Source organism: Dermatophagoides farinae, chromosome 8 (genome assembly GCF_024713945.1).
Source record: "Dermatophagoides farinae isolate YC_2012a chromosome 8, ASM2471394v1, whole genome shotgun sequence".
NCBI classification, from domain to species: Eukaryota; Metazoa; Arthropoda; class Arachnida; order Sarcoptiformes; family Pyroglyphidae; genus Dermatophagoides; species Dermatophagoides farinae.
This window is the reverse complement of record NC_134684.1, coordinates 1,099,520-1,122,337: the sequence shown is the minus strand read 5'-3', so window position 1 is coordinate 1,122,337 and position 22,818 is coordinate 1,099,520. Positions and strand designations below refer to the sequence as shown.

General features: G+C 31.7%; 8 protein-coding genes across 9 annotated transcripts; 2 read left to right on the top strand and 6 right to left on the bottom strand.

The window, feature by feature from the left end:
* Positions 1 to 1,614: 1,614 nt before the first annotated feature.
* On the bottom strand, positions 1,615 to 4,613 carry Vps16A (vacuolar protein sorting 16). The gene is made up of 5 exons (XM_047059248.2): positions 4,420 to 4,613; positions 2,682 to 4,348; positions 2,134 to 2,622; positions 1,963 to 2,066; positions 1,615 to 1,899 (listed from the first exon to the last, which is right to left on the bottom strand). The coding sequence occupies exons 1-5, from the start codon at positions 4,556 to 4,558 to the stop codon at positions 1,740 to 1,742; spliced, it is 2,559 nt and encodes an 852-aa protein (XP_046915204.2). The 5' UTR covers positions 4,559 to 4,613; the 3' UTR covers positions 1,615 to 1,739.
* A 38-nt stretch (positions 4,614 to 4,651) lies between these two features.
* Positions 4,652 to 6,262, bottom strand: LOC124495821 (cyclin-dependent kinase 4). Its single transcript, XM_047059254.2, has 5 exons — positions 6,027 to 6,262; positions 5,743 to 5,969; positions 5,514 to 5,655; positions 4,979 to 5,443; positions 4,652 to 4,913 (listed from the first exon to the last, which is right to left on the bottom strand). The coding sequence occupies exons 1-5, from the start codon at positions 6,153 to 6,155 to the stop codon at positions 4,827 to 4,829; spliced, it is 1,050 nt and encodes a 349-aa protein (XP_046915210.2). The 5' UTR covers positions 6,156 to 6,262; the 3' UTR covers positions 4,652 to 4,826.
* Positions 6,263 to 6,408: 146 nt separating this feature from the next.
* Positions 6,409 to 10,874, bottom strand: E(Pc) (Enhancer of Polycomb). 2 transcript variants are annotated; one of them, XM_047059249.2, is made up of 8 exons: positions 10,753 to 10,874; positions 9,719 to 9,905; positions 9,070 to 9,650; positions 8,911 to 8,991; positions 8,748 to 8,841; positions 8,302 to 8,687; positions 8,171 to 8,227; positions 6,409 to 8,098 (listed from the first exon to the last, which is right to left on the bottom strand). In XM_047059249.2, the coding sequence occupies exons 2-8, from the start codon at positions 9,887 to 9,889 to the stop codon at positions 7,117 to 7,119; spliced, it is 2,352 nt and encodes a 783-aa protein (XP_046915205.2). In that variant the 5' UTR covers positions 9,890 to 9,905; positions 10,753 to 10,874; the 3' UTR covers positions 6,409 to 7,116. The 2 variants fall into 2 exon arrangements, with proteins under 2 accessions (XP_046915205.2, XP_046915206.2); XM_047059250.2 differs by having other exon boundaries at positions 9,719 to 9,865; positions 10,753 to 10,835.
* On the bottom strand, positions 10,485 to 13,037 carry MetRS (methionyl-tRNA synthetase 1). Its single transcript, XM_047059251.2, has 2 exons — positions 11,118 to 13,037; positions 10,485 to 11,050 (listed from the first exon to the last, which is right to left on the bottom strand). The coding sequence occupies exons 1-2, from the start codon at positions 12,837 to 12,839 to the stop codon at positions 10,769 to 10,771; spliced, it is 2,004 nt and encodes a 667-aa protein (XP_046915207.2). The 5' UTR covers positions 12,840 to 13,037; the 3' UTR covers positions 10,485 to 10,768.
* Positions 13,038 to 13,628: 591 nt separating this feature from the next.
* red (LysM peptidoglycan-binding domain-containing protein red) lies at positions 13,629 to 14,833 on the top strand. Its single transcript, XM_047059255.2, has 2 exons — positions 13,629 to 13,855; positions 13,943 to 14,833. The coding sequence occupies exons 1-2, from the start codon at positions 13,631 to 13,633 to the stop codon at positions 14,618 to 14,620; spliced, it is 903 nt and encodes a 300-aa protein (XP_046915211.1). The 5' UTR covers positions 13,629 to 13,630; the 3' UTR covers positions 14,621 to 14,833.
* On the bottom strand, positions 14,825 to 20,388 carry pns (DENN domain containing pinstripe). Its single transcript, XM_047059574.2, has 4 exons — positions 19,055 to 20,388; positions 18,625 to 18,739; positions 15,185 to 18,553; positions 14,825 to 15,107 (listed from the first exon to the last, which is right to left on the bottom strand). Exons 2-4 carry the CDS (start codon positions 18,693 to 18,695, stop codon positions 14,927 to 14,929), a joined length of 3,621 nt encoding a protein of 1,206 aa, XP_046915530.2. The 5' UTR covers positions 18,696 to 18,739; positions 19,055 to 20,388; the 3' UTR covers positions 14,825 to 14,926.
* LOC124496293 (uncharacterized) lies at positions 19,206 to 20,940 on the top strand. Its single transcript, XM_047059801.2, has 2 exons — positions 19,206 to 19,619; positions 19,692 to 20,940. The coding sequence occupies exons 1-2, from the start codon at positions 19,206 to 19,208 to the stop codon at positions 20,835 to 20,837; spliced, it is 1,560 nt and encodes a 519-aa protein (XP_046915757.2). The 3' UTR covers positions 20,838 to 20,940.
* LOC124496294 (ribosomal protein L4) lies at positions 20,832 to 22,729 on the bottom strand. Its single transcript, XM_047059802.2, has 4 exons — positions 22,590 to 22,729; positions 22,336 to 22,513; positions 21,393 to 22,134; positions 20,832 to 21,210 (listed from the first exon to the last, which is right to left on the bottom strand). The coding sequence occupies exons 1-4, from the start codon at positions 22,590 to 22,592 to the stop codon at positions 20,910 to 20,912; spliced, it is 1,224 nt and encodes a 407-aa protein (XP_046915758.2). The 5' UTR covers positions 22,593 to 22,729; the 3' UTR covers positions 20,832 to 20,909.
* Between the last annotated feature and the right edge of the window lie 89 nt (positions 22,730 to 22,818).

Below are 22,818 nucleotides of genomic sequence, written 5' to 3'. Positions count from 1 at the left end.
GTGGGGGGGGGGAGCTGACGGTTGTCCTTGGAAGCCCAACCATGTCTAGCCAGAAAAAAAAAATTTTTTTTTTATACAGTGGTATCTCGGTTTTCAATTAACGATGGTAATTATGCATCCATTGCAAGGCAAAACATGATTTTCCATATATATATATATAGGATATAATATTGAAAAAACCAATTCGTTGATAGCATACATAATTCCTTTGAGAACTTTTTAATTCTTTTTTTTCAATTCAATTCAGTTTCATGATCTGATACATGAATTATACATGAATCATGTTTTCGATCATCGTTTACCGAGATATCACTATACATAGCTTGTATAGTACGCATTCTCTTCTTTTCAATATATATAACAGTGGCACCCATAAATGCAACATTTTTTTTTTTCATTTTCATTATATAATAATCCTCATATAATATCACAGCAGTAAGCCAATATGGCATTAATTATCACCACATCACCACATTCTATTATATAGAATGTGGTGATAGAACCTCTGTATTCTTTGGTTGGTTGGTTGGTTGGTTGATTGGTAAAAAAAAACAAGACAAAAAATGATAAACGAACGAACAAACAAACAAACAAAAAAAAAACACATGTAGTAGTATATTTTAATCCTTTCTAGACGCGTTTATGTTTTTTTTGTTGTTGTTTCTGAAAAAAATTGAATGATAAAAAAAAACCTAATTGTTTATGAATGTATTCAAGAAAGAAGGGGTATTTTTTTTAAACATAAAATTCTTCAAAATTGAATAGAATTTCGACTCTTCGAACATCTCCACCCATTTTATTTATTTGAGAAACACACAGAGACACAGACACAGACATAATATTATTCGAATACACAAGAATTCTGTAATGATGACATCCAAATTCAAAAGCAAATAGACAGAATAGCAATACTGAATCCAAACAACGACAACAACAACAACACAATAAAAAAAAACAAGGAAAAGAATCATTATTTCGGAAGAAAGAAAGAAAAAAAAAATTGCCAATGGTGGCTCAATCATGTGAATGTAGAATAATAAAGCCCACCAAAGATGATTGAATCTTTATGATTTTCTTTTTTTTTTCGTCTGTCTGTTCGTTGGTCCAAATAATAAAAAAGAAAAAAAAAATCCACAATCAAACAGACAGGGGGGAGAGAGAGAGGTAGATCGGTAGACCAAAATATAAATAACCGACAAAACAAAAACTTGATCTAAAAAAACCCCGGGTGTACAATATATGAAATCGACAATTGCTGATGACAATTGATGGACGTCATACACACAATACAGACAGACACTGATGAAACGAGCTAACAAACAACGGCAATAAACTTTATATAATTCTTTTTTTTCGATTCGAAGAATTTTGAATTAGTTTTTATCGGGTTTATTTTGTTGTTGTTGTCGTCGTCGTCGTCATCTTCGTCATAATTAGTTGGTAAATTGTCTATGCCGAGTTTGAAAAGCTCACGCTCACAATCGACATTGATGACCATCATCATCATCATAATCTCATGTGAAAACACAATAAACTTGATGGTCATTGATTTTGGTGATGATGATGGCGGCGACGGCTATTCTTGTTCGGCATTATACAATGCTGACTGTTGTTGTAACAGAAAAAGATTTATTTTTTTTTAATAAAATTCGATCAACAATTATGAAATTGAGGCCGAAAAATTCCTTTGGCTGAAATGAATTCCATTTCGATGATAATTGATATTCGTTATTACATTATTATTTACTAATTTGGCCAATCATTGTTCGAATTTTTTCCTGCAACATTCGATGATGGCTACTACCACCAATTGATGGTGATGAACATTTTGTCAAAATAAAACTTAGAGCTTCTACATCTTTTTTATCAAAAGCAAATTTAGCTGCATCTTCAAGATTTCTATAATGAAAGTGAGAATAAAAAATTATTAGAATAAAAAAAAATTCTTGAGATTTTACATACCCAGTTTTTATATAATATTTAATCTTGTTTTCATCACGAATTTTCGGTAAATATTTTTGTGCTTCATAACGATTTTGACGTTGAATACAGACATCGACAAATGGCTAATGACCGAAAACAAAGAGAAAAATGATGAAAAAAATGAACAAGATATACTAGAATGGACATTACCTCATAACCAATTGGTGATTTTTTTGCTTTCGAAAATCGTTCAAGCTCTAGCCATTCATCCATTTCGGCCATTGTAATCAAACGTAGATAATAATAACGTTTATCGGGTACTTTAAATTCTTTTCTTAGTTCATCACTTAATTTATATTCACCACGTTGTAATAATAATCGCATCGTATCCTGTAGTGAAAGATCAAAAAACTTTAATCCAGTCGGTGTTGTTGATGAAAATTTATCCTCTAATTTCAGTTGATATTTCAATAAACGAGAATATTCATCAGTATGGGTGGTGAGAAAATCATTTCGAGATTTTTTAAATGTATCTAATGCCGAACTAACTAGGCTCATTTTTGATTTTCGTTCATTAGCAGTCATTGATAATGGTTGTGTGATACAACATTGTTCCAAATAGGTAAGACCTTCGGCAATAAGATCATTTTCTTGAAAGTAAATATTTTGTAGTTGATCTTGATCATCTTGTTTACAATACTAAGGGAAAAAACGCAATGATTATCAATAATAAAATGAAAATGTTGATTTATCGATACCTTCTGATAAAGACTATAGGCTACTGGATATTCTCGTAAACCGAGATAAAATTGTTCGGAAGTTTGAATTTTTTTGAAACTCAATACAACCATATAAATGAGATTTGTATTACCACTTTCAATTGCACCTTGTAATGCTCGTCGATATTCTTTCAATTTCAGCAACAATGGAACCTGATCAGTTGCTTTCAATTCATAATCAAGTAATCGTATTGCTAAATTTTTTCGACCATATTCAATAGCTTTGTTGGCTATTTCGGCAAACGATACACCGGAATTTGGTGAAATTTTCTGTGCAATTTGATTGGCTATCTTTTCTTCATCAATATCTTGTTGTCGAATCTTATAGAATGCCCATCTAGTCAATATTTTTATGCTGCCGTCTTCCGGTACTATTTTTAAATATTCAGCCAATTTTAATGCAAGAAAAAAATGATGTCTTTCAGTAAGACGATCGATAAGAGAATCGATTTTTATTTGTTCAAATTGACAATGCGTTAATGGTATACCAACATCAGGTTTTCGTATGGCATTTAATATTCGCAATTCTTGACAAACTCGTACAAATTTATTGTTATCCATATTGGCCGTAAAACATTTTCCAAATGAAGCTGCACGAAGTAACATTTTCTGTGTAGCTACATTGAATTCATGACAAGCCGTTTCCAGACACATATTAACGGCCATTTCCATTTCGTTTTTCTCTTGAATCAATCGAATGTAATCATCCACTTTATGATTCTGTTGATCGAATAGCCGACTGGCTTCCAAAAGGTTTGAACCACTTGAAACTGAACCAATTTTGAATATATCGACAGCAGCTTTGTCTACTTTGGTGATCATTTCTTGAAATGAATTATCAACAACTCGGATACAATCAATCTCTTGTATCATATGTACATGACCATATGTCGGATATTTGAGCCAATTTCGATCCATATCGACTAGAAATAATAGATTAGCCCAATGAGCAGCCACTACATCGTTACCACACCAAGCCAATTGTTTTGGTTTAGTTTTACTTTCTGTGTCGAACATGCTGTAATGAGTGGAAATATCATTGGCAGTTAGGGCCAAATATAATTTTCCAGTTTCGGTAAATAAAACAATGTGGCTATAATCGAACGATACACGAAGCAAAGTGACAGTTTCTTTGGATTGTTCATCATCGAACGGATTGATTAAAGTACAGCTTAAATCTTGAGATTTAAGAATGATTAGTTCTTTTTCCCGAGAAACAATGAGTTTGGTGTCAGAATCGAACGATATAATATCCCAGCATAAAGGCCGTTCATTCAGATATGGTATCTCGGCAAGACGTCGTAGTTTCAAATGATACAAATTGTTATAAAGATAAAAACTTAACGATTGTGTCAATATGGCAACACCGGTTCGGTTAATTGTTGTAAAGACTTTACATTCGATTATTTTTGAATCACGTATCTCTTGATCCAATGTCAATGTGCTGATATGTTGTCCAAATAGATCGTATAAAGAAATGAATCCATTTGCGTGAACACAGACCAAATCTTCTTGATGTGACCAACCGATGGTGATGATATCCACATCTTTTATGGTCAAAGTGGACAATTGATCACCAAGAGCAGTAAAGATTTCAATCAATCTATAGTTGACCTTTCGCATCGGAAGTTCTTTTCGAAGCAATGCTGATTATAATCGGAATTAAATGACAATTAATTAATTAATAATTTATTTTCAAAATATAGAATTCATTCACCAATAGGGCCACCATAGGAAGCGGCAAAAATATCATATTCATCCAAAGAGATTTTCGCTCCCCATTGTAATTGACAGAATTCTTGTTTTTTAAAAACTTGTTGTCCAAGCGAATCCCAATTGGCAGTGGGCAACGCCATGATCACAGAATAAACTGTTTGTTTTTGGGGGGCCGATTCGTTCTGTGACAGAATAGCTGATGAGAAAGTTTTCAGTTTGTATGCCATAAAGATTCAAGTAATTTTTCGGAAATTTTTTATTTTCAAATAAAAAAAATTTTTTTTTTCAATTTTCAATAATCAAAAATTCATGAATTTTATTTTAAAATTGTAATAAAATGATAGATTTTGTAAAAACATTTTTTTTCGTTATTAATAATTAAAAAGAAAAGATGAAATGGCAATTCTATTATGGCAGCCTTAAGTCTTTGAAATAATCATGATTCAATGCTTGACGGGCACCAATACGTTTTGAAGGACTAAAGATGAGCATTTCCTATAATATAATTTTTTTAATTGAATTGAATGGTTTGTGAACTAAATAGATATAAACAGACTCACTTTGAACAAATCTTTGCCATCAGAACAAACGTCTTTGATAATGTTATCCAGATTTTGTCGTTTAAAATTGGCAAAATTATTCCATGGTATCAATAGATCATTTGGCCATTCGTTTTGATCCGGTGCACCAATGGTGTCGAAAATTTTACACAATTGATCATTCTCTGATTGTCCACAGAACAATGGTTTTTTATTATAAAGTTCAGCAAATATACAGCCACAGCTCCATATATCGACCGATGTACTATAGCTTGTATTAAGTAAAACTTCTGGAGCACGATACCAAAGTGTGACAACCACTGCTGTCAATTGTTGTGCTTGTTTGTAGATCCTTGCTAAACCAAAATCGGCCAGTTTAACCTGACCACGATTAGTGATCAATATGTTGGCTGGTTTTAGGTCACGATGAACAATTCGATTCGAATGAAGAAAATCGACACCAGTCATAATCTGAAACATTAGATCCTATGGAAAAAATAAGAATATTTTATAGGAAAAAAAGAAAAACATTTTTTTTCGCATGCCAAAATTTTACTTTAATTTTGTCCATACTAAGACCAGGAGCAGGACATCTGTGTAGATAGGATGATAGATCTTGTTCGATATGTTCGAATACCAGAAACAGTATGAATTGTTTTTCAAGTTCGAAATTATGGCCATGGCAAATGTCTAAAAGTCTATTATTAATTTGAATTGAAATTTAAATCGGAATTTAAACTGAGCAAAAAAAAAAAAATATAACTTTATTTGATGATGAAACCCACTTAACAACATTAGGATGATCAAAAGTTTGCAATTGTTTAAGTACGGAAATTTCACGCAGAATGCTTACTGGTACACCAATTTCGGTCATTGGGATACGAATTTTTTTCAAAGCAACAAATTGACCCTCATTATGACGATCGGTTGCTTTATAAACGGTTCCATAGGCTCCAGAACCGATCAATGCAACTTCTTCGTATTTTTTTTTAACATTATTATTTGAGTTATGCTATCGAGGGATAAATGAATCAATGAATAAATCCAAAATAATAACAACATTTCATACGTTTATATCAGTTCCATAATCATTGTTCGTTTTATTGTCATTGATGGACAAATTTTCTTCATTGACAACTTGTTCATGTTGTCTTGATTTGATCAGGTTTTCATCTTTTGCTCTTTCCAAATTGTCCATAGATTTTTTTGTTTGATACAATAGAAACAAAATGAAATAAACATATGTTTCAAATTCAAATGATGACAAACAAAGCTGAAACAAAGAAACATTCAACAAGTTATAGAATGCTTAAAAAGAATATATACTTGGATCACAATAGTGACAACATCATTGGAGTCGAAATAGATTATTAATGATAAATGATGATGATTGTGATTTTCGCGCGCGTTCTTGAAGAAAAAAAAAAATTCAAGTTTAAAGACAATTATTATTTTAAATTTGTTAAAAATTATCCATTTAATTTTTTTTATTATTATACACGATTATAATTACAAATAAATGACAATAATGATATTATTACACAACGAGAAAGAAAGAAAAAAATTCTGAACCGAATCCAGTCAACTAGTAAGAACAAAAAGAAAAAAAATTCCATGTTTGATAAACAAATGATGCATGAGACAATGATGAGATAAATGAATGATGGCAATAAATGTAATGAGAGCAAAGGAAAACTTCAAATAATAAATTAATCGAATAATTCAATTAATATTTTCGAAACAACAATGTCCAATGCGTGGTGTGTGTTTCGGGGCGTGTAATTGTGGTTGTATATATGAGAGAGAGAGAGAGAGAGAGAGAAAAAAAAAAAATAATAGACGAGGGGATTGAGAAGTGTAGCTACAAAGTAGATAAATATCACAAGTAGTAAATGAGAGAAGGTTGGATAAAATAAAACAAATCAAACACATCAATCTTCAATAAATTCGTTCGAAAAAAAAATTAGTGGACAAATAAATTGATATCTTCTAAATGATAGAACGATATACAAATTATTAAATTACCATACTGACGCGATCCATGTCATATGAATAAATAAAAGACATTTCCTTCTTTGGTTTTTTTTTACTTCGTTGTGGAATGTCTATAACGCTCGATTCGTCATCATTTTTTTCCCCATTATTATATTATATTCATTTCAAGTAACATCAGTTGAATGATGAAGATTATTCGTTGCTGAGCTACTTTGGTTCGAAGTAGCTGTTGTGGTGGTGGTGTTGGTTGTTGTTGTTGCCAATTTTAATTTACATGATGGTAATGGTAATGATGATGACGATGATGATGAAACGTTTTGATATTCTGGTGATGATTGACATTCAAATTTTTTATTATTTGTGGTGGTAGCGGTCACGGTGGTCATTACTGTTGCTGTTCTGGACGGCTCATTCGAAAATTGCTTACTACTATGAATGTTTCTATCACTTTTATTATTTGTATCATTCATTGAATGATTTGGACCATTATTAACATTCACTGTCACTAATAATGATGATGATGAATTTGAATTTTGTTTAAATTGATCAGTGTTCATCATTATTTCATTGCTACATTCGAGACCGTCAAGATCTACATCATCATTATTATCATCCAACAATGATGACATCATCACTGAATTAGAAGTTCTACCGGAAGAATCTTTCAATTCATTCATGTCAAGTGGTCGCTTATCCATTGATGATGAGAGTATTGTTGTAATGGTCGAATCATCTTTATTGTTGTTATCAGTATTGTTTAACAATAAATTAGTTAGATCAACATTTAATGGTTTCACAAATGATGGTGATGAGGAGCACTGATTTTGTTGATGTTCGATTGGTTTTATTTTTCCATTGGATGACTTTGAACACGGTCGATTGTTGATGATTCTTCTATTTGTCATAAAACTTTGAGCTTGTGTTGATCTGTCATTGTTGTAATGATGGTGATTTTCTTTGATGAAATTTGATAAATCACGTTCATTATATTGATATAATTGCCTCTCTAATGACGAATCATCAATATAATGCTTTAATTGATTATTTATAAACATTGAACAATCTTCATCAAAATGTCTCGTATTGAATTCAATTGTAGCATCTTGTTCCACATCTGATTCACCAGAAAAAGGTTTGTAGTGGATCCTGACGATTTTTTTAAATAAAAAAAAAAAACAATAAAAACTTTGAAAAATTACCATCAAGAATTCAACATACCTTTCTTCTTCATCATCACTAAAATCAATATGTGTTTTTATTCTATCGAACTGAATTCTGAAAATCAAAAAAAAAAAAAAAAATAAATAAATCATGAAAATTTTATCCATCATTTAGCGTGATATATTTACCTTCCACCCCGACCGATCCGCCTTCTTGTCAGACCGACAGAATATGCTGGACATGATAATGAGGTATAACTAAAACGAAATCGTTTATCTGCTGTACCACCCTCTTCCAGAGATTCCCATGGCCAACCAGAATAGTGATCTAACGGTGCATGGTAATAACAGCCTTTTTTCCGTTTAAAAGAAAACATTCCATCTGGATTATCAGCTTCATCCGGTTCATTATTCACTTGACTACTTTGGTACATTAAATCACTAGAATTTTCATCTTCAGATGTATAGTATTCACCACCAGCTGCCGACGGAATCATTTCATTGATATTTCTGGTAGATAAAACATCATTCTTTGATCTTTTCGTTCGTTTCTTTCGAGCAACCGGTTCATCTCCCTAAAAAAATACAATACAAATTCAAAGACCAAATTTTAAAAGTGAAATCATCATCATTACCTTTGATTTAGATGTACGATTTAGAGCATCTTTCGTAAGTCTAGATGCCATTAATTCATTGTAGATTTGTGAATTGAAATCTTTGTGTTGATACCTGGATGAAAAAAAATTGGTAAGTAAAACCAATGCCACTAATCAAAAAAATAAAAAAAAAAATCCTCACCTCGTTTCAAAAATTAAGAAATCATTTTTTACAAGTTCATATTTCCTCTTTTCTCGTTCTTTTATCATCGACATTATATTGCTATAAGTAAAATGTAAAACAAAAAAAAATCAATTATAAAAATGAAACGACATTTGACAATTTTAAAATTTCACATACCAAACACTGAAAATATCTTTCTTCAGTTTCAACATTTTTTCATATGAATATTCATCATTCTTGCGATTCTTTCTTGTTTGCATTTTTTCCGTACGTCGCCTAAAAGCGATATATGGATTATTGCCTGATGTACCATCTCGTTTTTCAGTTTTCACCGTTGGTATTAATGATTTTCCGAATTTAAGTTTTTTGGCCAACCAATAATCATAGACGGCAATCTGTAACGATTCATCAACATCTCTAAGCAAAGATTTTGCTTCATTTAATTCGATAACTTTTTGAACACCGGAATTTCTTTCTAAACAATCGATCATTTCTTCGAATTTGGTATGTGGTAAGCCGCATAAATTTGTCGTTGACAGCCATGTTTCATCCTCAGAATCGAGGTCATAATCAGGATAATCCTGTTCAAAAGATGGCAGCTGAACATGGATCAATTGGCGAGGTATTTTATATGTAGGAGGATATAATTCGTCATAAGCTTTTTCATTAACTGGAAAAACTTCTGGAGTCGGTATCACATGATCGACTGCTCTTCCGTAGGCTTGTTGTGCCGAAATAGCCCTTTGCAGATGATGTTCCTTCACAATCCATCAACAAACAATTATAATCATTTGATATTATTGCAAACAATGGCAAAAAAACTTACACATTCCTCTTCTTTTTCCATACCCGTAGGCATCTGTGGTACCGTACGGTTAATGGTTGTGGCAAAATTATTCAAATCGGGCACATCTTCAGTTTTCAAGACCTGCATCGGCTTGAAATGATCGATGTTCCGTGGCCTGAATGAAAGCTGTTTATTTAAATTTTGAGACATTTTTTATTAACAATTTCTATGAATGAATGAATGAATGGTGATAATGATGTAAATATATACAGGTGATGATAAAAAAAATGAATAAACAAAATGAAAAAAATAAACGAATAAAAAAAAATCGCGCCCGTACACACAACACAGACAGACAGACAAACACACACACAGACACAGACACACGCCAATGCCACACCGTGCCGTGGGGCACACACAAGTCCGTCCGTGTGTGTGTGCTTCTTGGGACTCTTTTGGCGATTCGTTTTTAAATTCGATTATTATTCTTCAATAATCGATTTTATTCCAAATTAAAATGATAATCATTATGGATGACAAAAAAAACTATGTCGATTCTGAATGAGTAAAAAATAATGGAAAAAAAGAACCCAAAAAAGAATAACGACGGACGAAAAAAAAAATCAAAATATGCTCATTTCAATTCAGAGAGTGGTGGTGGTGAGCATTGGAAAAAAAGAATCACACACACCAACAACAACTCAATCTCAAACTCAAAATACAATCCCTTTCGCTCTCTCTCTCTCTCACTCAACCTCACAACACACAAAACACATGCTCAATATGGCGTCAAAACATAGTGGTATAGCTTATATGAAACGTTCTTTATCCCAATGTCATCCAATGCCATCTGCAGGTAATAATATTAAATAAACAATAATGACTATTTTCACCATAGGCACACGTCATCCTTATATATAAAAAAAATAAATATACCTATAAATTGAATACATACATTGTCTGTGCATGGGAATTACGTCATGATAATTGATAATAATTTTTTTTTTGAATTTTTTTTTACATAATTTAACCCGAATAATTAATTAATATATAATTCATTCATAAATCGTTACCATTTTTGTAATCCATTCACTTTTTTTCAGCCAATGTTGATTTCAATTTCAATAGAATTTGAACTTCATCATTGATGATTTTTTTGTCCACTTTATCTGCTTTTAATTTTCGTACTTTATCACCTTGTTCACCAATCATTTGTTCGATTTCTTTATCGGTTTTCAATGTTAAACTTTCAATCAATTTGGCCATTTTAACATCGGTTGCTTCTTTTTCTTTGTCGGCAATGGAACCGCCAAATTTTTTTCGGAATAAGTCCATTTCTTTTTGTTCAAGTTTTTTGAATAATGGTGATGGCTAGAAAAAAAAAGAGAAGGAAATAAAAATTTTAAAAGAAAAATCATTCAAAAGATAAAATACAAACCTTTTTAATTTTATGACCAGATTTAAGTAGACAGACAAATCGATGATTACTAGGTAATAGATTACATTTGAAATTAATCTGTTCTTGTAATTGTCTAGTTGTGTCCGGCATATAAGGTTCCATTAAAATGGACAAAAGTAGACAAATATTGGCGCCTAAACTTAAAACACTGTGAGCACGAATTCGTGTTGATGAATCTTTGATCAAAGTCCATGGTTTTTCCGATTGAATATATTGATTACCAATACGGCTAATATTCAAAATGATTTTGATTCCATCTCGTAATCGAACTTTATTCATTGAATCAATAAACGCTAATAATTCTCGATTTAATTGAACCAATAATTCTTGATCCGTTTTCGATAATTTAATTTGACAGATAGTTGCATCGAAATTGTTGAATAAAAATGTCAATACTCTATTTAGGAAATTTCCGAGATTATTCAATAGCTCGGTATTATTTTTTGCCATCAGATCATTCCAACAAAATGTTGTGTCTTGATTTTCTGGACGTACGTAAAGCAAATAAAATCTCCATATATCGGATGGAATACCTGTTTCACGAACAGAATCACCAAATACACCGATACCACGACTTTTGGAGAATTTACTATCTTCATAATTAAGATATTCGACTGCTGGAATATGTGATACCATTGACCATTTTTCATGTGTGGCTAATAATGTACTGGGAAATATGATTGCATGAAATGTAACGTTGTCTTTAGCAAGAAAATTATATGATTCAACATTTTCCGGATCTTTCCACCATTTTTCCCATTGTGAACAAAGTGCGGCAGTTATTGATATGTAACCGATTGGTGCATCGAACCATACGTAGAAAACTTTATCAGTATAACCATCTAGTGGGACAGGAATACCCCATTTCAAATCTCTTGTAATACATCGTGGTTTAAGACCTTCTTTAAGCCATGAATTTGTTATTACTTTAGCTGTTTGTGACCAATAATTGTCATTTTTCAACGTTTCTTCAATCCATTTTTCCAATTTTGGTTGAATTTTCGGCAAATCAATGAATAAATGACGTGAACTTTTAATAACAGGAGATGATGAACATGTTTTACAGCGAGGCATTTTCAATTCAACTGCATTGATTAATTTTCCACATTTATCACATTGATCACCACGTGCATCTTCATATGTACAGAATGGACATTCACCTTCAACAAAACGATCGGCTAGAAATTTGTTACATTGTTCACAATACAATTGTTCGATTTCTTCTTTGATGATGTAACCATTTGCATATACTTTTTTGAAAATATCTTGAACAACTTGTGTTTGTAATTCCGTAGATGTTCGGCCAAAACGATCAAATTCAATGTTGAACCATTTATAAACTTCATCATGTAAAGCATGATATTTATCACAAATTTCCCTCGGACTTAATTTCTCTTCCTGTGCTTTATTCTCAGTGGCCGTACCATATTCATCGGTACCACAAATATACAGAACATTATCGCCACGAATTCGACAATAACGAGCAAATACATCACCACTTAATGTGCAGCCAATTATATTACCCAAATGTGGAACATTATTCACATATGGTAAAGCACTAGTGATCAAAGTATTACGTTCACCGGGAATCGGAATTTTATTTGCATCAGATATATTTGATTCTTTCCAATAAACAATATCATCACGTAAAAATTCTCGTAAAGCTTCATTCAAATCATTTTCGTTGATTTCCAACGACATATTTTTCAAGATCAATACACCAATGAAATAAAACGGTAAAATAAATCGGTATGTGTGTGTGTGTGTGCACAACGTGATTGCAAAAAATGAATTAACTGCTGCAATATCCAACTCAACAATTACACGAGGCTATTAAAAAAAATAAAAAAAAAAAAAAAATAAACGCTGAATGATGATGATGCAAAGGGAAACCGCCGTGTGGCAGAATTAGAAAAAAAAACACACACGACTAATAACTTGCATCGTATAAACTGATGATATGAAATTTTTTTTTTTTTGACTACGTATAAACGGCGATATATTTATATTTTGATATATTGGTGTAAATAAAATGAAATGATATGTGTTGATTATTATCTTTCAACAATCTGGTTTTTTTTTTGTTGCACCCGATATAAGATGTGGAACAAAAAAATTATCAATTTTGATATCGAATAATCGTAAGCAACAAAAAAAAATAAATAAATAAATGTTGAAATTCATAATTATTGATTCAGAACAAAACGAATGAAATTACTACGGATGGAAATACTGCGAAAAATATTGTTAGTATATTCGATCATTTGTCATTTAGCCGTATCACGATCATCATCATCATCATCATCATCGTTATAATCATCATAATTGTACAGTAGCAGTATCATGAATTCAACAACGACAACGTAAAAATCAAATGTATGCTGCTTGTTTGATGCCATCGTTTGTTTGAATATAATTGACTTTCAATAACATCATCTTGAATTTCGAAAACAAAACCTGTACACTATACATTATTGGCCGACTATTGAACGATGACATATTCTTACTCATCTAATCATCAAACAATGACACCGTTCAACATACATGGCGATCATGATGATCTATCTGAAACTGAATTTCTTAAGAATGCAATTGCCACACATAATAAATATGGTAGTACAAATTGTAATTTTGGCCAACAAAATTATCGCTTTATAACTCATTATATTGAACCAACGGATACGTTACAAGGTCTTGCATTGAAATATGGATGTAAGGTAAGCATTGATATTTATAATATTTTTCAAAGATTTTTCTGAATTTAAATGCCAAACAAATATATTTATGCCCCTGTATACATATAGATCGAGAATATAAAAAAATTTAATAAATTATATTCAGATGATAATAATCATCTTAGGTCACGTTTTTCCATATTGGTACCAATCGAAACTGAAACCAAGATACAATTCGATTCTGATCTATCATCATCGCAATCATCATCATCTAGTCTTGATCCATGTAAAAGAATTTCAAATGATCAATTTAAAAGCCATCCACAGTCTTTAAAAAGTCCTAAATTTGAATGTCGAAATTCATATAGTTTTGACAGCGTTCAAATCATGACGACTAATCGTGATAATAAAGCCAACAAAGATTCGAAATTGACGAATAAATCCATAAGCTTTAGTGATACAAATCATATGAATAATGGTGCCGAAAGTGTTGCCGATTTTCTAATACGAATCGATAGTTCAATAGCTCAAACAAAAAATCAGATGGAAAATCTTTCCAAACGTGTTGCCAGTGATATATCTATCGAAAATGAATTGAATCGTATAAATACAAGAAAATTCAATTCACCATCTCGAATATCGACATCATTTCGATCATCATCAACATCCAATTCAAATTCAAACATATTTGATCAACATCAAGATAACATACCAAATGTGACTGTTAATAATAGTCGTAATAATAAAAAAATTAAATCATCATTAAAACGTTTGGAAAAATCTCAAGAAGAAATTTTCGAATTGTGATTTTCTATTATTTATCATTCATTCATTCATTCAAATGCCAATCATTGCAAATGCTTTTTGGCCACTAATTTCTGTTCTTATGTTTATCATGAAAAATTTTCACAATTTACATGCTTAATTTGTTGTTGATTTGATTGTTCATTCATTTTGATGTGTTTATTTAATAATTTTAATTTGAAAAAATGAAATAAAATTTAAAAAAAATGAAAATGACCACAGTTTTTTATTTCGTGTTTCATTGGCAAAAAAATATGGTAATTTTTAAGAGCGAAAAAAAACTCGTCAATGTTGTGTTATGTGTAAAAATCACAAATTTTTCGTAACATTTTTATCCAATTTCAATTCAATTTCATTGAATGTATTGAGTATTTGTGTTAGAAATGTCAACAATGTTTGATCACGTAAAAATGATTCCATTTCATAATGTAATTGTAACAATTGTGGCCGTAACAATAGTTTAAGAAACGATGGTGTTAATTTATGATCTCTATTATTATTATATATAAAAATATCAAAAAGAAATTAAGAATAAATAAATTCATTGATTAATGTATCATAACATACCTGAGTGATATGAATATGAATAATTGAAATTTCATATCTTTACCATATGTATCGGCTTTAGTGGAAATATCATCGATTAATTGGATAAAATCCTGATGATTTGAATCCTTTGAATTCGTTAGTTTCAATTCACATTGTATACGTAGTAGATAATCCCATATGAATGTTTGACGACGAAATGAACGACGATTTTTGAAACCATAATAAAATACTTGCGTAATGATCCATAAAAATTTTCGTTGACCAAAAAACAAGCCAATCATATTTACATTGTTCATTGAATTTTTTGAACATCTATTTATTTTATTCAATGTAAATGATGAATTGGAAATTATTCTTTGTTGATAAATATTGACAGATTTTATGCTTTTATTATTTGGCATGGCAATATCGACAGCATGAGTATGACGATTTTTTTCACTAAAATATAATTTCATTATTTGATTGATTGATTCACCTAATGATGATTGTAAATCTTCAATCGAGTATTTATCTTCTTTGGTATTGTTGGTTTCACCACTACGAGACCAATTACGACCAATCGATGATGATCGTGAATGATTGCCACGTTTAATGTGATCATTGATAGTACCGGAAACCGGTTCACCAATCAACATTCGTTCGATTGAACCATCTTCCATATTTTTGCCCAACCATTTGCCACATTCAAATTTAAACAATGCATTTGTCACATCGTTACGGAGAAAACATTTTTCTATAAACACTTTATGATTAGCTTTGATGGCCACAGACATTGTAAAAATGTAGCCAAAATTTTTATGTCGAAATGTAAAATGTTCATGATTGTTACCATCAATCACAATCTGTTCTTTTGTATGATTAGATAATCCAATAATGGAAATTGATCCAGTAAACGATGATGCACATATAACCAATGTATATGGTAATTTACTTGTTGTAAATGTATTAGTGAAACAGGAAAGATCCACAGCGTTTAATGTCAATAAATGTGTTAGAAATTGTTCCCGTTCATCTTCACAACGTAGAAATGAATATCGTTTATACAATGATTGTAATAAATCTTGATTAAATAATAAAGTTCGTAAATGTTTACTCAATAGTTTTCGCTCTAATGCTAAACGTATGAAAGCTCGACTTTTGCCAACATCGGTTTTAATATCGGTCATATCACAAATTGATTTGTAATCATATGACAATGTCGATGGAATCGATCGATAGTTTGTGGTTGATGATGATGATGATTTACGTTGTGAAGATAAAAATGTACTTTGATCCAATGATAATTGGGACAATGAATCGATACGTTTTTTTATAGATATCCAACCGACTAGACTTTCTTGATCTTCGTTTGCTGATGAATGATCATCATGATATTCAATAGAATCGAGTGTTGCCGAACTGGAATGATTCAATCGATGTGATGATAGTGGCAAAGCTGATGTCGTTTTAATATTGTTTTCATTCATTGAAACCTGGAAATAAGCTGTGATATGAGCCCAAAATGGACATCGATTAGTTTGACTACTGTCCATATTACTGTCTTGTACGCGTGCATGTGACCATATTCGTTCGATTAAATCACAAAGTGCAGCTATCAAAGTATTGTCTTCTGGTGTACTAATAGTCGGACTGTTGATGCTGGTACCGCTTGTTACTGCTGATCCAATTTCATCCGAACCCATTTTCGCTAATAAAATTCGTTTAGTTTTATTTTTGACTTCTTTCAGAAGTGTTTCAACCACTTTCCAATTGGTTGGACCAGTCAATGCAACTGGAATCTGTTTCGATGGTGAAGCTATAACGGAATTTTTCACTACATTTCTTAGATTATTTGCTGAAGATGTTTGCATTCTTTTCTTAAACGGTGAAAATGGAGTTGATGCTCCCGATAGGCAATTATTCTGACTGTTAAGCTCTTCAAGTTCAACTAAGTTTACAATTTGAGCATTTTGATATCGAGCATCAATCAGATTTTGACAATAATCCAATGAATCAGTTTGATCATAATCATCATCGATGCTAAAATAGAATGAATCGGCCATATTCATGGCTTCAGTTTCACATTTTTGTTTCTTCAACGTGGCTTTACTGGCTTCATCAATGAACGAGGCAAACATTTGTGTTTCAACAAAATTCTGTAAAAATGGTCGCATTGATAATGGTTGATCGGACAGATAGGATACGGTGTCGAATTTTACTTGCTCTTTTGGATCAGCAACACACATAATGTAATGTTGATAATTGTTTAGTATACATTTTTTGATTTTGTTAAAGAATAACATACGAATACTTTGATTGAGTTTCACTTCATCTAAACAGGTAAATTCATTGTCAACAACATTGTAACGATGTGCTAATTCCGATACACGTTTCAATGCTTCACTTTTTGGCTGATCTGAATACATAAGACGAGTGTCGCCGGAAAACAAATCTTGTAAATCATTACGTAATTCTTCAACAAATGGTGGTATATGAAATTCATTTGAATCTACATTTAGTTCAAGATTTTTACTATCACAATCAAAATAACAAGCAATACGTTTTGGTTTGATAAAATTTCTTAAACGAGAATTAATACCCATAATGAACGGGGTAGGTGCATCCAAATAATGAAGACCAAGTTTGCTCGGTAGAATCGGTACATAAACATGTTGCCATTTGAATGGATTCAATAATGCTATCAAACATTCGGAAATTAACATCAGATTGTAATATGAATCACTGACGATCAAAATTTGAAATTCATTCAGTGCACAGCTGAACAATAAAAGTAAATTTTCGAATGTAATGACTTTGGTCAGCAATAAGCGAAATGAATAATCAAATAATGGATATACATTCAGCGGCCGAAATATGATTACAGTGTTGGCGATTTCAAATGTTTTGTCAAATGTTGAACTGTAATCATCAATGTTTTTCAAACTTTTGAGATTCGGTAGATGAATAATGACGAATCTTCCTTTTTGTGGCAATCGAATATTGGTCAAACATCGAAGCCAACGTGGATTACATCCACCTTCATTGACACACCATTCTAACAATTTTTTCAATTGATCAACCAATGGCCGAATGGTCAATGCGACTAGAGCTCGACTAATGTATACAACTTTATGTTCATCGGTTTCATGACAACGAGCAATTTGTTTCAATCCAAATATATAGCTTCCTCCGTAGATTCTTTGGCCACTTTGAACAGTGATCACAAATGGATGAAAAGTTGGCTTAATTGGATCAGATTTCATAAAAGGACCATCAGGCATAGCCAATAGCGCTAACGAGCTATCATCGACAGATGAGCAATCGTCAATTTTCAAACTGACATTTATTTTACCATCCATTGTTCCATCGAGAATCGTAATCTGTGATAGCATTTTTAGTCTTTCACTTCTGTAAATTTTAAAGAAAAAAATTGTATCTTAAAATCAATTGAAAATGTAAAGCAATAACAAAAGAAATACTTTCGATTTGATCGACGAGGACTTGCTGGAATACCCATGTCGGATGTTTTGGGTGACGAAGAATTAGCCATTAATCAACTGTTGTCGAAATTATAAATTCTTTTTTTGATTAAATCTATAAAAACATTATTGAATGATTAAAATGGCAAAAATATTAATAATAATAAAACAATCTGGCAGCATTTTACGGGGCCAATAAATTATATCGAATAATAATAATAATTTTCGACCAGTCTCTCTCTCTCAGAGCTTTCTACAATTTTTCGTTGTTTTCATCACATTTTTTTTTCTTAGCTTTATTTTGGTTATATATGCAAAAAAAATGCATTAATTTCTTCAAATGTTCCAGCAAACTTTGCTCATAAAGAACGAAACCATACGATGCGCGCGCCTTATTATTTCTCTTTCGTTTGAAATTGTTGAAACTTACATTGTAGTTGTATTACCATGGTGACTGGTTTTATTTATTTTTTTGGTTTTGTTGCATTGTTAATCATCATCATCATCGATAGAAAAAAAAGATTTCCAAAACGTCGATTATTTTTATTAACGAATCGAATTTAAAATTTAAGCATTGAAAAATGGAAACTGTAAAATCGGCACGTCCTTTAACAAGTCGACCTTTAACATCGGCACATCAAAATGTAACCAATACAGGTTTGATTGCACCAAAATCATCCAGAAGTAAAACCGCTTTACGAAGACAGATTCAAGATAAAAGCTATTTTATTGGATTATTACGAATGAAAATAAATGAATTGAATGCCGAAAACAATTCATTGTTACGAGAATGTGAAATTATGACCAAAGAAGAAGCTCGAATAGGTGTCTATAGACAGAAAGCGGAAACATTGGCTCGTGAATTGAACGAATTGACTTTGGAATTAATGACCTACAATGAATTTGTTGATCGTACAAGAATCGATGAAGAAATGTCGGCCGTCAAAGATGATACAAATGAAATTAAACATGAAAATGATGCATTAATTGCTAATGTAAGTATCTCGAAATTTTCTGCGCCAATATTTTCAGACTAAATTTTTTTTTTGTTCTTAAATCATATATAGCTTGAAAATGATTATGCAAAATTACGTGATGTGGAAAATGCGATCAAACGAAATGATGAAAAACTTAAAGAAGTACAAAAACTGATCAATATTGTTCGAAACAAATTCAGTGAAACACAGATAAAAGAATTTGATCTTATGCAAACAATGAACAATGAATTGACTAAAGAATGTCATCTACTTGAACAGGAAATTAGCTTGTGGCGAACAAAAAAGAATGAGATTGAAGAGAAAACCGTCAGGGATGGTAATCTATTAAAAATGGAATTGATCAAAGCAATTTCAAAGCTTAGAAATCTAGAAAAACAAAAGAATAAATTATTGAATGATGAAGATTCGGAAGAAAATAAACGTAAACATTTGTTGGCACAAGTAAAACGTGACAACAATTATATCAATTCATTGACAAACAAAATGGAACAATTGAATGTTAGTCAAAATCAAATCAAAAGTGAAATTGAATTCTACAAGGATGGAGATAAATTACGAAAATTTTCCGATCTACGACAACAGGACAAAATATTCGATGATTTTATGATTGAATATAATAATCGTAAACAAACATTGATTGATGAACTGGAAACGATCAATCATGAAATCAATGATACAACCAATAAATTGTCACGATATCTAAAGTATTTAAATATGATCAAACGAATACGAAACGAAACAAACACCGTTTATGATATGTCGAATGAAATCATCATACAAAAACGAAAACTTGAATTGGAAATCTATAAAAATTCACAGACAAAAGAAAAAGCCGAACAGGAAAAGCAAACATTAACGGCTCGTATCATGAAACTAAAAGAAGGAATAAATTCCTATTCAGATGTTACTGGATTGAAATCCAAAGTGGAATCGAAACTTGAAACGGTTAAACAGAATTCCGAACGAATACATAATACAATACAGGCATTGAATGTGGATAAAGATAAAATGGCAAGCGAAACAAGAGAAATTCAATTGAAAATGGAAAAGGATGATATTTATCAACAGATTATAAAGTTGGAAAAACAATTAAGCGAAATTTTGAGTGTTAATAACAAACTTAAAGAGAATGACAATAGCCAAATGATTGGCGAAATGAAAGCAATGATGTTGGAAAATGTAAAAAAATATAATCAAAGTTTGATAGGATTTTGAATATGATGTGGCAAATAAAACGCATGTTTATTATTAGTAATTTTTATATTATTTATCAATACAAAAAAAAATTCATTCATTAAATTTTTCATTTCTTTTCTTCTTTTTTGGTTGCCACTTTTTTCGATCTTTCCAGCTTGTACTCTTGTATTTACGGAGTTTAATTCCCAACAAATTGACTGCTTTGTCCAAAGATTTTTGGTCGACTTTTTCGCCAGCTTTACGACGGCGAAGAATTTCTTTTGCACGTCGTCGTCGTAGATTATTTGCCCGAGCTTGAGTTTTCAAAACCCATGAATATGGATTCAATCGTCGCATGACCAATGGATTTCTAAGCGGATTTCTCTTGACAGAACGTCGAACAACTTTCGTGCTATTTTTTTAGAAATGGAAAAAAAACATATTAAAATGTTATAATTAACAATTTAAAATAATTCGGTATTGAAATAAATCAGAAAAATAAGTAGTAATGGTTATCATATTTGAACATCAAAACCCAGTGGTTACATCATGCATAATGTTGATATATAAATAAAAATGGATAAAAATACTTACATTCGTGGTCGAAGAACACTTTGAATTTCATCGCATTTCAATAAACGAGACAAATCGGTATTGGCCATTTTTGGTTGTGGCAAAGTGTAATCACGTTTTTGTTTTGATTCAGCTTTCCATGTACCATAAATTTCATCTAATTTGCGGAAGGCGCTTTCAGTCCAAATGACAAAACGGCCAACATGTCCACCAGGTGCCAAGCGTAAAAGATTCAATTTTTCAACATTCATCAATTCCACGCCAGGAATATTACGGAAAGCTCGTGTCAATCCACTATCGGTTCCGTAAACAACGACTGGACCAAGTCGTTGAACACGACGACGGTTTCGCATTTTACCTTTACCAGCACGGAAATGTTTTGATCGATAAACACGTTCAATGTCACTCCAGGCTTTGACTTGCTTCAAAAATTCCACAGCTTGTTTGGTTTTGTTCAATTCTTGAACCTTATCCGAAACGACCAATGGAAATTCGGGCACATCATTGACAACATGACCTTTACTCATAACGATGGATGGAACACCTGATGCAGCGATAGCTGAAACGACTGCATATCGACGTTGATTGCGATTAACTTTTCGATACCAACGTCGCCAAACACGGATCGGACCAAACATTCGACCACCACGGCACATGTTGCCGAATGCACCCTGACCGGATCGATGGGTACCACCGCCACGAACACGAGGAATACGAGCTACAGCTCGACCAGTTCCCCAAGATTCAGCGCTAGTTTGATGGCCTAAAATTCGAGAAAAATATCCATTTAGTATTGATTCAATCCAAAATATATGATAAATAGAAATGAAAAAACTCAGACAATAACCACAAAGGGCATTTTGATCATTGTATAATTCATAAACACGGACCAAAGTTTTTTCATCACATAAACTGGGATAAATTGAAATGTCGATACAATGAGAAAAAAATTAAATAAATTTACCTGCTTCTCTGGAAACAGCATGAGGTTGGCGACGATTCTTTCGAATGTTCGTATGAACATAGTTAACAATATCGGTACGGATCGGTGCACGAAAAACGGCTGGCAATTTGATTGTCGTACCAGTGCTTTCGTTTTTTTCGTTGTAAACAGAAATTAATGGCCTATATGCTGCTGTAGCCTATGAAATTGTAAATCGAAAAATTAATTATCATCTTGTAGAAAAAAATATTAATTTTTATAAATTAATATCTTACCATTTCGGTTCAAGATCCAAGCGAAAAAACAATACGAAATGAAAAAATCAATGAAAAGGCTACACGTGAGAGTGTGTGTGCAAAAAAGGAAGAACAGCGTTTTCGGGAAGTTCGACTACAACACACACACTGCTTAAAGCTGACAGCACAAGAAAAATACACAATTGAAAGCATGATGCGTACGCGCATACAACAATTGCATATTATTCTAATTAGCTGTTCATAAAGG